Genomic DNA, 17390 nt, shown 5'->3' on the forward strand with positions numbered 1-17390 from the left:
GAGGCTGTTATAATCACATAATCCATAATGTTGTTTAGGATAAGTTTAGGAGAAAAAATGGGTGAACAACAAAATGAAGGAAAGACAGAAATAAGAGAACAAATGGGTGCAATCCTAAACATGTACATGTTAATTGCTGTCAAGCTGCTTCCAATTTATGGCAACCCTTTGAATTAGTGGCCTACAATATTACAATAAAATGTCCCATTATTAACAGAGTTACTCATGTCTTGCAAACTGAGTGCCATGGCTTACTTAATTAAATCCAGTGGCGGAATTTAAGTCCATCTGTCTCATACTGGGTTTTCCTGCTGCCTTCAACTTTTCCTAGCAGTATGGTCTTTTCCAGTATCCTAAGCATATATACACAGAAATAAGATAGGCAGCAGATAAAGGAAGAACTTTTAACCTCAATGTTAATATACACAGAAGTAAGATAGGCAGCAGATAAAGGAAGAATTTTTGTTTGTACTTTTGGAGGCAATGCAAAATACAGTCTTAATTGCTTGCACTAAGAAATGTGTCTCTCCAAATTGCTAAAAACGAAAGCCATAGAAAAAGAGACAATTGTGACCAAGCATGTACAGCAATTCAATTAAGTATAAAATAAAGTGTGCCCTCTCATCCATCAACTAAACTGCTTAATTGTGACTACTTGCATCACTGATCATGAATGCCATTATTTTACAGTGCTTCAGAGCACTGATTGTAAGAATTTTTTACCTTGATTAATAGCTTAGCATTGGTCAATAGCTCAATACAATATTATTATCATTACTCACATTATAAAATCTTTCTGAGTGTTCTTATGTTTCAAAGAAAAAAAAGTTCTTAGTGTATATACCAGTTCACCTGAGACCATAGAGAACCTTGATTTGTCCATGGACTAATTAGTGTGCACAGGACCTGTATTTTCCTGTAGTAAAATGGAAATTGTAATAACCTATCTCATAGGACTGTAATAAGGGCGAATGAGATAACAGCTTTAATAAAACATGGGACCTGCTCATGGGGGCATTTTTCATCTACATGAGATGAATGATGAAGAGAAACATTTCCTGTACCCTGTTATCAAGACTGCCATGAAGATATTGCAGTTGCTTTTTTATACTAGTTCCAAAAATGAGAACTTCTTTAGAAGAATCGTGGCCTTTATTACACCTTCTCCAAGATTCTAAAATGATTTAATGAAGGCTGAATTCTTTTCATTTAATTTTTGGGAAGAAATATAAAATGCTTGTATTCAGGCTTGCAAACTAAACAAAGAAACTCTTATTAGGTTTTATTATGCTGAGTGTTCTTAGTATTGCAATTTCATTGTAATTTTTATTAGGTTTATTGATAGTTGCTGTCTATATAGTGACTTGGATCCCACCTAGATTTCCACTGATGAAATGTTAATGATCGCACTTCTTCCCTCCCAGGGTGTCCTGGAACACACAGAAAATTATTGGGGAATGGGGGATGCCCAGAAATAGCTTGGGCGGGGGGGAGGGGAGGGAATCAGAGGTTTTCCTTCTTCTGCCTGTGGAAATCTAGGATCCAGGTCTAATGAAATAATACACAAAAATATTAATAATAAATTGGCCTTATTTCTCCAGAATATGGGGGCCCTAATCACCCCGTAAAAAGTGCCATGAAAATGTTGTGAAAGCAACGTCACCCCAGAGTCGGAAACAACTGGTGCTTGCACAGGGGCTTAACTTTACCTTTTTTAAATGTATAACTGTACAAACAAAAAAACAAAAAAACAAAGCACATTGGAGCAAGTTTACTACTGTTGAATTGACTTCCTACTGTTGAATTGACTTCCAGTTCACATGAAAGGTCACAACCATACAATACAAGCCCATATAAAACCATGTGTTTCAAAGACATAATAATTATTCCTATAGTAGTCTTTATATATTTGTTCAAAAGGACTGTTTGCTTACTGGGAAATCATCTATAAAATGGGCACTGATAAAACAAAGTTGTCTGAGAACTGACTACTTCTCTTCAAAATATTCTTAATGCTAAATTCTTTTCCTCAAAAACAATACCCTGAGATGTGCTATAATCATGAGCAATTGATTTTCTAAGAGTGAATGGGATCATTAACATTTATTAGCCTCTGGTTATCTATTTTTAACTGCTACCACAATAAACAAATAAGTCACTAAATAAAACCAATTAATCTCTTAGTTTTTTTTAAGGCAAGTCAACATGATTAATTTTACATTCTGTGAAAACACATCATTCTTTATTTGTAAATAGCTACCACATTAAAACAAGTGCAACCAGCTATGGAACAAGTAAAGATAATTTGCCACATGAACAGCAAATACAGTCTTTTTTCAGATTATCATTTTTTCATAGATTAAATGTTTCTAAAATGCCTTTCCCAGGACTTTTTTTGAGCAGGAATGTAGTTCCAGCTGGCTTGGCATCAGGGGGTGTGGCCTCATATGCAAATTATCCCTGCTGAGCTTTTTCTACAAAAAAGCCCTGGCCTTTCAACAGCAGTGTTGTGGTGGCAAAATAATATTTTCCCCAGCATGTTAATAAAAAAATGCAAGATTCTTGTGTCTTGGGATACCGTATAGCAGGGGTAACCAACAGTAGCTCTCCAGATATTTTTTTGCCTACAACTCCCATCAGCCCCAGCCAGCATGGCTGGGGCTAATGGGAGTTGTAGGCAAAACATCTGGAGAGCTACCGTTGGCCACCCCTGCTGTATAGAACAGGGGTGTCAAACTCATTTGTTATGGGGGCTGGATCTGATATAAATGAGACCTTGTTGAGCTGAGCCATGTGTGTACCTATTTAAGATTAGGTAGCAGAGATATAAGGACACAAACACAATTCAAGATTTTAAAAAAATTAAAATAAAACATGCTTAAAACATTAGCACTCATTGGTCTTAAAGGTGCTTTCTTTCTATATCTCTCATGTAATCCAGGGGACTGGGCAAAGGAAGCTCTGGTTCTTTCCTTCCTTCCCCAGGGGGCCAAGAGAGGAAGGAGCTTCAGTCAATAGAAGGAAGAGAGGCTTGGCTCAGTAGCTCTTCTGTCTGATTGAGAGAGCCTAGCAAATTAAGCTACTCTTCCCCCCTTCCTCCCCAAGAGAGGAGCCGGAGCAAATGGAGAAAATATAGGTTTTGCTCTGTAGTTCCTATGCCATTGAACAAGCCTTTCAAAGCAAGCTGTGAGGCAAAAGGAAGCAAGAGAGAGGGAAAAGGAAGCAGACGATAGCCACTTGCTCAGGAGCCTGATAGGAGCCCTCTGAGGGCCTGATTTGGCCCCTGGGCCACATGTTTGACACTCCTTGCATGAAGTCTTGCAACAGTTGTACTACTGCTTGCCAGTGCTTGTGATGTGATGCCACCAGGGGCGACACTGAGGTTTTTGCTGTCCCAAGCCACTGCCCCACCCACGCCCCTCTCCCTGCCTCCCATGGGGGGTGTCTTTAAATGGGGGGATGTGGGGCTGCTTCTGTCACCTTCCCCTAGGTGGAGAACCAGCAGAAGCAGCTGGTCTGCCTCTTCCCCTCCCATTTAAGACTCCCACTGATGGGCTGATCAGCGGGGGTATTTAAATTGCAGGGAGGGGGTCACTGCAGTGCCGTCTATTTCCTCCGCCGGGTCCTGGGTGGGCAAAAGAGGCAGGCATGGCACCTCTGCCTCGCTCTGAGGCTGCCTTTTCTCACAGGAGTGACAGCCTCAGAGCGAGGCCCAGCTGCCTCTTTCATCCACCCAAGTCTCAGGCAGGTGAAAGAGGCCATGTGGCACCTCTGCGTCACTCCAAGACTGCCTTTCCTTGCAGGGAAGGCAGCCTCAGAGCAAGGCTGCATTGTCTCTTCCTTCCACCCGGGTTTCAGGTGGGCAAAAGAAGTGGCGCGGTGCCTCTGCCTTGCTCTGAGGCTGCCTTTCTTCGCAGGGGAGGCAGCCTTGGAGTGAGGCTGAGCTGCCTCTTTCATTCACCCAAGTCTTGGGTGAGCAGAAAGGGTGGTGTGGTGCCTTTGCCTTGCTCTGAGGCTGCCTTTCCTCACAGAGGAGGCAGCCTTGGAGTGAGCCTGAACCATTTCTTTTGTCTGCCCAGATCTTGAGCAGGCAGAAGTGTCAGACGCAGAGTCAAGGAAAAGACAGTTGAAGTTCAAGATCTCTCCCCCTCGACTCATTGAATATAGCTTGGCTTTGGGAAGTGGCTCTCCCTTCACCAATTCAATAGCACAGTGAGTGCATCTGTGGGGAGGAAGCTCATCTGCCTCTTGGGCGTCAAACACCTTTTGCAAGTCTCGATACTCGGGGGGCAGACTGGCTACTTCAACTTTGGTGACACAAAGTTTCTCAAGCTGGGGCGGGGGGTGTGGGCCCCATTTTTTGTTCCACCGGTGACTCTCACACACCAGACCCAAGAAGTAAATGGCATTCCTGCTCCACTCAACCAGCAGGTAGTGGTCGGCCACCCACTCCAGGCTGAGGACGGCTTGGAACTTGGTGGCTGGGGCGATAATGAACATGAAAGGTTTCCAATGCTCCCCCACCCTTAGGGCACACACTTCAGTCCCCGTCCTACACAGCTCCCCCTTCATTGGGCTCCCGTCCATTTGCTCAATACATAGGATTCTTGTAGGGGCACCGTCTTTATTCCTAGCGCTTCCACCAAGCTTGGGGATAGTAAGTCTTTGGAGCATCCTGAGTCCAGTAGGGCCCTGATGCAAGAGAATCATTTTGTAACAGGATTTTCTAGTGTTATGGGTACATAATACAAAGTCCCAGACAATCTCACCCGTAGTGGCGCGGCCATGGCTCTGACCTGCTGTTGTGCGCTTCTCACAGCAGGTCTGGGTCATTTCCCGGCAGCTGGATCTCTGCATCCTCTTCCTTGGACTCCTCAAGCACCGGCTCATGGAACTGCAGCACTGCCGACTTGGCCTTGGCCGTTGGGGCTCCACTGTCGGCGTTTTTCTTCTTAGCCTCCACCTTCAGAGGTGTGGAGGTCCGCGATTCCTTTGGCTTGCTGGGGCATTTGCTGGCGATATGATTTCCCCCCCTGTAATTGAAGCACAACTTCGCTTTGGCTCTCTGGCTGCACTCCTCACGTGACAGTTCGGGGGCGCGCTTGGGTAGATTGGGTCAGGGTGTCTTCTCCCGCGCTTCTTTGCGGGGGGGGGGGGCCTTGTTGTTTCTTATGCAGGGCAATCATCTTGTTGTGATCCTCTATTTTGCAAGCTAGCTGGGTCCACCCGACCGAGTCTCATGGCTCCCCCAGTTTCAGGGCTTTTCCATATATGTGAGAGTTGAGGCCCCTCTTGAATTGCTTGATCCTGGCCCCATCGTCCCATCGCTGGACTTTGGAGTTCAGCTCCCTGAACTCGCTGAGGTACTCTCGGACCGATCCAGCGCCCTGCTTCAGGTCTTGTAGTGCCGCTATCGTGTTGGCCTCCTGTAGAGGGTCTTCGAAGTGGCGGTGTAGAGCCCTCAGGAGGTCTGTGGCCAAGTTCAGCGCAGGAGATCACTTCTCGAATAGGGTGACATACCTCCAGGCCACCAGACCTCGGAGGCAGCTGCCAATGTACACTACCCATGACTGATCTGTTGGGAAATTACGGGCCCAGACGCTGAGGTGCCCTCGTACAATCGCAATGAAGTATGCTAGTTCTGATGGATCCCCATCAAATCTCGCTTCACTTACTTGGCACCGCCGCTGGCACCGCCACTGATTCCTCCTGTTCAGGTTGAGGTTGTGGCACCATGGGTTGTTCGCCTTCCACAGGGGCTCCCCCCCCCAAACGGGAATCATTGGTCTTTCCTCCCTTTCAGGGGCTGGTTTCGGGGGGGGGGGGGTGCAGCTGCAATCCGCTCCCCCATCGCTCACTTTTGCCAGGTGAGGTCCTGCATCTCTTGGATCATGAAGGCATGCATGGCTTGCATTTCTTCCTGGAGATGGGTGCTTTGAGTGGCTAAAGCTTTTTGCATCCACTTCACGGTTACATCCCCTGGCCCGCCAAACCGGGGGTCCTCCCCTCGACTTTCATTGCCCTGGAACCCCTACTGGTGGTAGAAGCATCGCAGTCCTGAAAGTCAGTGGTGCTGCTGGGGGTCCTCTTTATTCCAGCTGGCCCCGTAAGCAAAACGTAACCCCCCCCCCAGTTTCTTCTTTTTTTTGTCACTTAGACCCACCCAGACTTTATCCTCGTCCTTTATGTCAGTTGCCACAGCGGAAATCCCCGTTATCCACGTGATGCCGTTTTCATAAGAAGGGGGAAGCGATTTAAGCAGCATCCACGTTTGCGGTAGAGGAGAAAGCAGCAGAAGGCTGAGTTGGGGTATTGTTCACCCAGCAAAATAAAAAGGTTAAACGTAAAAAAATTTGCCTAAATAAGCTTTTTCCTGTGCAGTTGCTGAACTTGTTGCTGAACTTGTTGCTGAAAAGATAAGAGAGGCGGCATCAACGGACCGGAAAATGGCAGAGAGAATGTCACCGTCCCCTCCACCGCAAGAAGCCCAGGTTGGCGCCTGCCCTGATTGGAGCCATGAGCTGGAAGAAGCTAGTTCCCATAAAGTCATTCATAGGGAATGAGCCAGAAAGACAGAGGCTCCAGCCAAGAACAGGTCCGGGAAGAGGCCCACTGCAAGGACCTTCATCAATCACGAAGGTACCTACATCCTCGAGATCAAGGGGCGAAGCCGGTTTATTATGTTTAAGAAGTTGAACGACGCCCTGGAGTTCAGAGATGCCCAGGGAGACCTCAAAATGGGGAAGAGAAACTCGAAGGCCCGTGGTGGAGGCAGAGGACCCCGAGACGGACAAGAAGAAATGGGACCCCAACCCCAGGGTACGCCAAGGGGCATGCGACCACCACTGCTACGTAATGAGTGCGCCTTTTGCCACGAAATTGGCCACTGGATGAATTTTTGTCCCCATAGGAACTCAGCCGCTCCTCCCCAATTTCGAGGAAGAGGGGGAAGAAGAAGGAGAGTGCCCGACCACCACTGGCATACAATGACTGCACCTAGGGTCATGAAAGTGGCCACGGGATGGTATCTCACCCCCTACAAGTGGGACCCCGCAGCCAGCAACGAAGCCTCGGGCCTGGAGGCCGAAGCCGAATCTGCACCCGAGAAAGATGGCCACGGAAATGGCAGAGGCACAGACGAAGCAGCTGGCCCGGTCCCAGAACAGGGTATGTTGGAGACTCTTTTCCAAGAGCCTCTCTAGATGGAAGAAAGCCCGGAAGAAAGTCCCAATTGTTAAACCTTAATATGAAGTTATGAAAAGGGGGGCAGACGCCCTGTTGAGTGGACACCCTTTTTACGTGACTTTGGTTTATTTTTATTTTTATTATTTTTTGAGTCTAAAGAGACGCAGTCAATTTGCAGAGCAGAAGATTTGTTTGCTTAAGTATTGTAAGTCAGGTTCTTTTGGTCCCTAGAGAAAATTAAGTAGTTAGAATGTGTTAGAGGGCTAGGTTTAAGTAGCCTAACACATTGCCTAGTACCTTGTTCATATTGATATGCTTGCCCAAGAAAGGGCCGGAGATTGAGTGTTTTGAGTAAGATTATTCATGTACCTTTATATAAGTTTAATGGATTCAGTTGTTGACAAGCTATATATGCTCTATATGCTGTATTTAAACGTGTGTTGGAGATTCTTTTTCTCAGGTTTGCCATCTTATGTATAAGATTCCGCCCTGGACTCATCTTAAATGAGTTCCCCCAGGTACAGTCGGTTCCTCATTTCCTATACCGGTGGGAGCTGCCGTCACACCCAGCGATCGACCTCTGGGCCCCACTTACCGGCAACGGTGGGGTTCACAGCAACTTAGACGACTCCTAGCTGCCGTCACATTAGCTGACGCGCTCGACGCTCAGGAAGAAGAAAGCCATCAAAGGAGCAACCAGCTGATTAAGGCCGGGGGGTTGCTCCATGCTTTGTGCGTTCATTGCTTTTATGCTTAGGATTGTAATGCATGCCCAAAGCACAGAGGCAGTTTCAATCCTCGCCGTTTGGGGGAGGGAAGACCGCAGGGTTACCAAGCTGGCTCCCAGATATGTCTTGGCTATGGAAAGGATGCCTTGTTTTTATTGGGTTGAATTTAGTATGTGTGATGGTTTGTGGATGTATTAACAAGGGTCAAGCACAGCTTGAAAGAGGGGAATGAGGCAGGAGGCCAAGAAGGAAATATGGAAGAGTATTTGGAAAGATGGTTTTAGAATGTTTTAGAACACAAGGATCAATAAAAGATAGACCTGCTGAGGACATGTCTGGGCTTGGCTTATAATAGCTTGCTATAAGGAAATATTTTAGCTTGAGCTGGAAAGCAGAAGTTAGAAAAGTAGCTGCAAATAACTGTGATGCAAGTAAAGAGTAAAAGAGGAACTGAAAGAAACAGATGCAAGTAGACCGGAGAACAGCGGAAGCACAAAGGTGGGGGCATTCGGGCCAAACCCAAGGAAATAGAAAAGCAGAACTATGTAATGATTTGTGGTTAGGGTTGCCTAGCGACCCACAAGCTCTGTAAAACGGAAATGTTTATACCTGTAGAATGGAAAAGGCTTTTACCTGTAAAACGGAAATGTTTACAGCTGCCCCAAGGAAGTGAGTGTGTATAAGAAGTGTGCAAAAGGGTATATAAGGCCTGTGTGCCTCTGTGATTTTGCTCAGACTCTCGGGTCTGAAGCCCATGTACAGGGCCCATGTGCACGTTAAATAAAGAAAGCTGTTTTCCTGACTTCGCCTCATGCTGCCTCTGTTATTGATCCGGCTGAAATTGGTAATGTATGGCTTTTCCTGCTACACTTCATGGATCTTTATTCCAGCTTCATGGGCATACACATGTGTTGTCAGAACTGACCTCTCTGTCAATTCCTTCAACTTATAAACCTTTGCCCTGACCGTTATAATTCAAGCCAAAGTGTGACAAGCAAAAGCGGGAGTTTTGCACAGGGTTTTTGAAAAGCTCTCATCGCTGTAGGTGCTCGCTATCAGTTCATGGTTTGCATCTCCTCCAGCTCTTGCCCTTGGTTACCCAGCAACTAGCCAATTCCCGGACATGCCATCCTCCCTCCAGATAAGCAACAAGTTGCAGTTATATCAAAGGCATAGCAAGCACAGCATAGCATGGAAGCACAGCCTAGCATTATACCATTGAATACACATGACAAGAGGAACAAGACAGAGTGACTCTTGACAAGAAGAGGCAGAGAGGCACCCGGCATCATGTGGGGCGGGGTGCCTAGCAGCGCCCTATAGGCATGCGGTGCCCTAGGCAGCTGCCTACATGGCCTACTCCCACTCACCAGCCATGGATACCACTGGTAATGAGAACACATTTGCACCTTTTCTATATGTTCCAACTGGTCAAATAAAACAATAATTATAAAAGCTATTTAGCTAAGTCAAATTGAACTCCTTTTTGATCCTCAATCTATGATTTTTATGTTAGAATAAACACCATGCTTCAATTAAAAAAAAACCTGGAATAATTCAGTGGTGCGTCTGGGAGTTAAGTTACCTCTTGTGTTGTAAGTAGAGAAACCTTAGATCATGGGGGTGAGGCACAATACTTCCAGGGGGGATCCCTTCCGCCTCTCAGCTTTAATTTAAATTTAATCTAAAGTGGGAGCTGCGATGGACCATTGACAGTGACAATGGGGTTATAGCTAAGAGAGGGAAGTGATCCCCCCCTACAAATATTGCAGCTCCCTCCATCTATCAGCTTTAATTTAAATTTAATTTAAAGCCGGAGCTGCAACAGAGTCCTGGTAGAGATGACAGGGAGGGGCTGAAATTTAGAAAGGGAAGGGATTTCCCTTGTGAATATAATGAATTACCACTTGTTGATTAATATTACACTATGTAAATCAAAGCAATCAATAATATTTCATCCTATCGATTGCATTGATTTACATTGTGTAAGCCACCTTGAGTCTCAGTGAGAAAGGAGATCTATAAATATATAAGGAAATAAATATATGATAGTAGATCCTGACAAGAAGTTTGATTCCAGTCAATAGAGACCTGGGAGGTATGCAAAAAACTTCTGTCTCAGCCAGTGGGAAATGAAAATAAAAGAGAGGCATTAATTGAACAACAATGCAAAAAAAAAAAAGGTGATGCTTCAAATGTTATAAACAGTGCCACCAAATAAATACTTGAGGCAGTTTGTTATTATTTTCCTCTATAATAGCTGAAATAAACTGAAGAAGCCTAGTTTGAATGAGAAGACTTCTGGCAGTCTTATGGATTTATAGTTTTAATAGGCGGAAGGCCCATTGTGAAGAAAAAAACAATGGGCTCTAGAAGGAGGCTCTGGATGAATGCCTGCCACCCTTGCTGTCTTCCCACCCACCCAAGTGAAGGCATTGACTCCCCCCCCCACAGGAAACTAATCTCTGCCATTTAGAAAGCAACTGTAAATCTGAGTGATCTCCAGTGATTCCCCAGGAGGAAATGGCATTGTATCTGTCTGAGGTCCTATCCCTCCTCAAAGCCCACCATCTCCAAGCCCCACCCCTTAAATTACCAGGAATTTCCTAACTTAGAGTCAGCAACCCTATCTCCTTTCCTTTATCTGCCTCTCTCATTTCAGCTTTCCATTACTTTCCCCCTCCCTGCAGCTTCTACATAGGAAATAACAGTCTTTCTTTACAGTGAGGGGGGGGGGGGCAAAGCAGTTTACATCATTATCCTCTCCCCTCATATGATCTGAACAACAACCCAGGTTAGTCTGGAAGTCTGTGACTAGTCTGATATCACTCAGTCAGCTTTCCACAGCAAGAACCTGGATCTGGAAGATCCCACTCTGAAGCTCTAACTCATATGTCCTCCTCAAATTCCACCACAGAATCTCCAGGAATTTCCCACCAACCTGGAAAGGGATCACTAAAGGCCTCTGGGACAGTGCCCCCCACCTTGCTGTCTTCCTACCCATCCAAATGAAGGCATTCCTTTCCCCTCAGGTCAAGGGGAGTTGATCTCTGCCATCTATCTGGATAGCATTTATAATTCTGAGAGATCTCCAGGCCTCACCCTGAGAGTCACAACAATGGTTCCCCAGGAGGAAATTGTTGATTTGGATTCTATGGCATTGTACCTCTCTGAGGTCCCACCCCTTCTCAAACCCCACCCTCTCCAGGCCCCACCCCTTAAATCTCCAGGAATTTCCTAATCTGGAGTTGGTAACCCTATCTCCTTCCCTCTACCTGCCCTTCTGACTTCAGTTTTCCATCACCTTCCCCCTCCCTGCAGCCTCTACATAGGAAAATGACAGTATTTCTTCACAGTGTGGGGGGGAACCAAATACATAATTCTCTTCTCCCCCTGTGTGATCTGAACAACAACCCTGTGAGGCAGATTAGGCTGGAAGTGTGTAACTGGTCCAAAATCATCCAGTTAGCTTCCACAGCAAGAACTGGATATCAGTTGTAATTCTGAGTGATCTCCAGCCCTCACCTGGAGATTCAAACCAATAGAGAAGAACACAGTATGGTTGAAAGCCTAAGAAAAACCATGTTCCAAAGAGATGATAAACCTCTCAAAAAAGTCTCTAAGGACTGATAAGAAACTTCAAAGAGTTACACAGTCTCAATGCCAAAAATTGTTTTTACTTCCAGTCTAACTAGGAAAGCTGTGAGCTCGTTAAAGGCACAAAGCCTATTTTTTACAAACTTATACCACTTATACAAAACATTTCCAAAATTCCAAAATCACAAATCATACAGACATACAAGTCACTTGAAGAGTCCACCCCAGGAAGGGCTGCTGAAGTAGCAGTGTTGACATGCAGGCCTCTCCGTAGAAAAACAAAGTAGTTGTTGACAAACTTTCTGTTGCAGTGTAGTGAAGACTCGAAGACAAATAAGAAGTATAATTGATAACACGTTTCCCAGGTAAAATTTACATGTTTCAATACCAACTTCCTCTGATCAAAATACTTCAATAATCTGGAACCAATGCAATATCACAGTATGCGCACAGTCAGTCAATTACTCCAAACAGGCATTAGTTGTTCTCCACCTGGAGTTTGGCAACAGTGGTCCCCTAGGAGGAAAGCCCTTTCCCTCAGAAGCCTGTATTGATACCTTAGGAATTTCCCAACAACCTGGAAAGCTACCACAAAAGGTCTTTGGGCAAGGGGCCCCCCAGCCTTGCTGTATTTCCACCCACCCACCCAAGTGAAGGCATTAATTTCCCCCCTGCGCCTCAAGGGGAGCTGATCTCTGCCATCTGGAATTTCCTAACCTGGAGTTGGCAACCATGCAGCATCTAAGGAAAAGGACAGTCTTTCTTCACAGTGCAGGGGGAGGGGACCAAAGCAGCATACATCACTCTCCTCATTTCTCTCCCCCCTTTGATATGAACAACAGTCCTGTGAAGCTTCCCTATCTCCTTCTCAGGCAACCATCTCGGGCCGAGGCTGAGGGGAAGAGGGAGAAAGGGAGTGAAAGACAGTAGTGGTGGGACAGCCAGGCTCCCTGGCTATTGCAGCAGCCTTCGGAGGCTGCGTGTGCTGGGAGGCCATCTGTCTGGACCATTGATAGGGCCTTTTGTGAGGCCACAGGAGCTCTGAAGTCCTTTCTGAGGCCAGATGACAGAGAAGAGCTAAGAGATGTGGCTGTCTCTGAGGTAAGACTTCTTCAGGCAGTTTGTTCAACATTCCTGGGCCTGAGTAGGAGAGACAGGGAAGTCAGCCAATAGGAGGCCAGAGACACTAACTGACTTGTGATGGGTCAATTGTTTGTTCTTAAAATATTAGCGAATGGCCATCCTCGATTTGGCCATGGTGATAAGAGAATTATTACTATAGATTATAGACTACAGACTACATGTTTGACCATGTGTTTGTATGCATCCCACAATATATGCTGACAATTATGCTATACAGGAGCATAATATGATTTCATTTTGGGTAGCTTGTACACTTACAGCACAATCTTAAAATGAATTAGACAAACTTAAATCTGAAATTATTTGGATTTAAAGATACAGTTAATTGCTTAAATCACAGTCACTTCAATAGAGCTTAAATTGTCCTCTTTTCTTGGTTTGTGCTCAATATATTGAAGTCAGCCCTTTCAATAAAAGGCTGGACACCAAACAGTTTCACAGGGCAGAAATTAAAATGATCGAAGGTGCCAATGAATTGATGTTCCTCTCCTTAAAAAGGATAATCATTGTTCCCACTTCCTGGGATGTTTTTGGAGCAGTATATAGTATTGAACATTTCTAGAGTACTTTTTCAAAGTACATCACAACTTTCTTATCCCGCTATAGTGTTTGCATCCTCCACAAAAGTTGGTTCTACAAGGAGAGGGACCCTTGGCAGTGGCATGGGTGTCTGCTGTAGGAAGGAAGAATCAGTGGGAATTACTTCCTCCTCTTTATTGAATGGAAAAGAGAGTTCAAAAAAAGCCATTATTAGATGGGAGTGCTAAAACTAAAAAGTGGTAGCTTCCTTAACGTCACATTTGCACCAGGAATTTCTCAAGTCGCAACGCAGTCTCTTCTCCACTACACTGTTTTAGCTCTGCCTTAGGCTTCAATGAACGTCCCTGAACTATTGAATATGAAACACCCTTTGATTTGTAAGTGAAAGTTTTGATGTGTTTATAACTTACATGATATTAAGTAGTTTTTTAAGCTGAGCAGCTCATATTAGAATTCTTACAATAAAATGCAAGCATGAATAAATTGTGTTAATCATACATAAAGAATGCAGAATCACCCAAATTTTGAGGTAATCATTTTACTTGAGGCAGGACAACCAAAATGGCAAACCTATGCCACTGCTCTTAATCCTAAATCAATACTTTCTAGACATTTAAAACATAAAAATAAAAATCAATAAATTGGCAAGCTTTGGGAAAAGATTCTGCCACTTACTGCTGCATTCAGTCTACTATTTAATGGGTTGCTATTCCACAACTGTATTATAAAGAGGCCAATATTGAAGCCAGCATTTTCTTGGTGGATATTTAGAATTGGTAAGATCAAATATTTCTGTGGAATTAAGGTGAAAAAATGCAAAGCTTACAGATTCAAGCAAAGCTTGAGACATCTCCAGAAAGTAGAGAACCTCAATATTAAAAAAACAAAACAAAACATACTGCTAAAATGTAATAGAAATACCCAATGCATATATTTATATAGAGAGAGTTCATGAAAACAGAAAGACTAAGAACTGATTAGCATTCCACGTCTACTTAGATTATGTTTGCATGCGTATTGTCCACCATCCCATCAACATCTTATGCATGTGACTGTCAACAAAATTAAAATGTTACAAATGTAAAAAACTGCATATGAAACTGGTTAGGGCAATTCTCAGAAAAGTCAAGGAACATGTACTGTCTATTAAACACCATTGCATATGGCACATGACAGAAAAGGAAAAAAAAGATGTAAATCAATTGTTCATTTTAAAAAATTGGTTTTGAGTTCAAAATAAATTATGAAATAGTTTTTTTTAATGATTCACTATGATTGAAGGCTTCTGCTTACCCCTTTCTGGAGCCCCCCAAATGGGATTGTTGGGAATTTCTGCAGCAGAAAAACAGAAGAGAGAAGGGATTTCTGACTCCTGGTTCAAGGAATAGTGGGTCAGTTTGCCAGTGGCTGGGCAAAAAACAAACAAACAAAAAGCCCTGGGAATATCCTTGGACAATTCTGGATGTGTTTTAAATTGGGATTGCTTCCAGGATAGATACTAAATTAATTAACAAACAAAAATGCATTTTAGGGTAAGAGGAAATGTAACTGAAATGGCCAGAACTGTTTCAAAATTTCTAATTAATTTAAGATTCAAACACAATATGTATACAAACCTGAACATACTCCATTCCTGCCCTGTGGATATATATCTAGTACTAGTTCAGATGGCTGGGTCTTGTATTGTCCTCATGATCTTTCAGAAAATATTTAAAGTTTTTATGCTGGAAAAAAATAATGCTCTCTAGCTGTCATTCTAAAAAAAAATACGATTTTCTTATTTTTAAATTATAAAATAGAGACCACAATCACAGTCCAACAAGCCCTATTACTGTACAACTTCCATTCAATGCAAAAGAATACAGGAATGATACGGAATAGCAGTTTTTTTGCATCTCTGCATAGTAAATTACACCTACGTTCATATAAAATTCTCCCTTTTGCCATAGTAAGTCATAGCAAGAGTAATTAATATGAGGTTACATCTTTAAAAAACAAAGAAGGAGCAACAGATGGAACACAAGGTAAAGAAAATTCTTAAGAAAATAGATGGTGATTAGCAGGAAGGGGAACAGAAAATCCAAATTCAATAACTACATACAGATATATAGCAAAAAAGTTAACTATTTCTTACAGCTTATATCTATGCTCTTTTGATTGTACAATGTGGCCAAACCCCCTCAGCACTATTCCACAAATATATTCATGCTCCAGGATTGAGGTACTAGATATCCGCAGAATAATATTTAAGTTTAGATTATATGAATTGGGCATTCGCAAAGAGTGTGTGATATTGTGATGAGCCTAAGTGCCTTTGTTCAGGCATAAGTCAGTCACAGTTTTCTATGCTCAATTTCAGTCATCTACAATACCTGTTAGGTAATGAACTAAGTGGACTGCCAAGTCCAAAAGTAGCCAAGGGATTGCATAAACTTCACATAGCCATTGGATGCCCTTGTACTAGGATGCTAACTCTGGGTTGGGAGATTCCTGGATATTTTAGGGGTAAAGCCTAGAAGGGCAGGGTCTTGGAAGGGAAAGACCTCAGGCAGGTATAATTCCATAGAGTGCACCCCTGAAAGTGGCCATTTTTTCCAGGGGAACTGATCTCTGTCATCTGGAAATAAGTTGTAACAGCAGGAGATCTCCAGACCCTATTTGGAGGTTGGCAACTCTAGCTTGTATGCTTGCAGTTACCCTACAACTGTAGTAGCAGCCATTAGGTTGGTGACCTGGCCTCAATAGATATAGGTAGACCAGTTTAATTGGTATCACCAAGTCAAACTCACTGTTCAACTCAAATACAAATCTGTGATAGTGTTACAATACACTGACTAGGAGATATAGGCTCCTTTTTTTGCTGCTGCTGCCTTGAACAAGTCACCTGAAGTCCACATTACACTCCTCAGCACTAGTTATAAAGTGGTCAGCCTTCCACAGACCTGATCAATGGCCTTAGATACTGACATCTGATAACATTATCATCCTGTATTGTGCTGTACCATCTGACCCCATTCTAGGCCTCAACCAATATCTTGGTTCCCAGCACACAGAGGAACCTGCCAGAACCTCCTAAATTCTGTATTCCATGCTATGAGTTCAGAACCCCAAACTCAACCTTCCTAAAATGTCTTGTACATAATTATAAGATATTTCAAATCAAAACAAGATAGATCCTAATAGGAATCCAGAAAAGATAAAGTAATCCAATTGAAAAATAGCTGCAGTATAGAGCACAGTTATGAAATCAATGTATGCATAAGTGAATATCCATGAAATATCGAATCGGAGGAAGTGTGCCTAGGAGACTTGCGGCTCTCAAGCTGATGGGAAAACAGCATGCTTCCTTCTAAAAGAGGGGCAACTTTAGCTCTTGTACTGTTGCATCCATAACAGATTCACAGTCAATTCCTGGGTCTCACCCTAGATTCTGAGTTACAATTGCTTATATGTAATTATGATTTTGCCCTCCCTCACAGGACTCCCCTTTATCTTGTTCTTAGCTGAGCACCCCCTTTTTGTCTCTTCCTTTTTCTCTCTCTGTCTGTCCCACTCCGACGTTTGAATGCATATTAGTAAATGTTGTTCCATCCTAGGGAACTGAAGGAAGAGATTAAAGTCCTTCTTTTGTCTTTTGTATTGTGTACTTCCTACTTTGTACTTCCTACTTTGTATTTTCCTTGTGTACTTCCTACTTTGGCATTCCAGTCATAGGGGACTGGAATGCCAAAGTAGGAAATCAAAAGGTAACTGGAACAACTGACAAGTTTGGCCTTGCAGAACAAAATGAAGCCGGGTAAAAACTAATAGGCCGTTTTCGCACTTAGCGTTTGCTCCCCTTATTCCGCGGCGCAATTATGTCCGGATCATTTTTCTCGTTTTTGCACTAGTGACTCTTTGCGGAGTCGCCCTCCCTGAAGCCCCGGCTCAAATCGTTTTCGCACTGGCATCGACTTGAGTTCGATGCCCTGTCAATCATTTTTTTTTAAGCGCCATTCTAGTTGCGTAATTACGTAACAACGTAACAACGCAACAACGTAATAGAGAATCCCCTTTTTCGCGGGGGGGGGGAAGCTAGCCATGAAAGTGCGCCGCAGATACAATTGTGTTGACCCACCGCCGCAGCGAAATTATGCAACTGCAGTCAGTAATAATAAAAAAAAATTCCAACGAAACAAATTTAGAAATGGCTTTAGT

General features: G+C 43.7%; 1 protein-coding gene across 3 annotated transcripts in view; it reads right to left on the reverse strand.

Moving 5' to 3' along the window:
- PRDM6 (PR/SET domain 6) overlaps positions 1–17390 on the reverse strand; it is a 180998-nt gene that overhangs the window by 25722 nt on the left and 137886 nt on the right. The window contains exon 6 of one of the 3 annotated variants that reach the window (XM_060235530.1): positions 14487–14525. The exons of the other annotated variants lie outside the window; for them this stretch is intronic. Coding sequence (XP_060091513.1) covers positions 14487–14525 — 39 coding nt within the window. The remainder of the gene's footprint in view (positions 1–14486; positions 14526–17390) is intronic. 3 annotated transcript variants of the gene reach the window in all.

Source organism: Heteronotia binoei, chromosome 4 (genome assembly GCF_032191835.1).
Source record: "Heteronotia binoei isolate CCM8104 ecotype False Entrance Well chromosome 4, APGP_CSIRO_Hbin_v1, whole genome shotgun sequence".
NCBI classification, from domain to species: domain Eukaryota; kingdom Metazoa; phylum Chordata; class Lepidosauria; order Squamata; family Gekkonidae; genus Heteronotia; species Heteronotia binoei.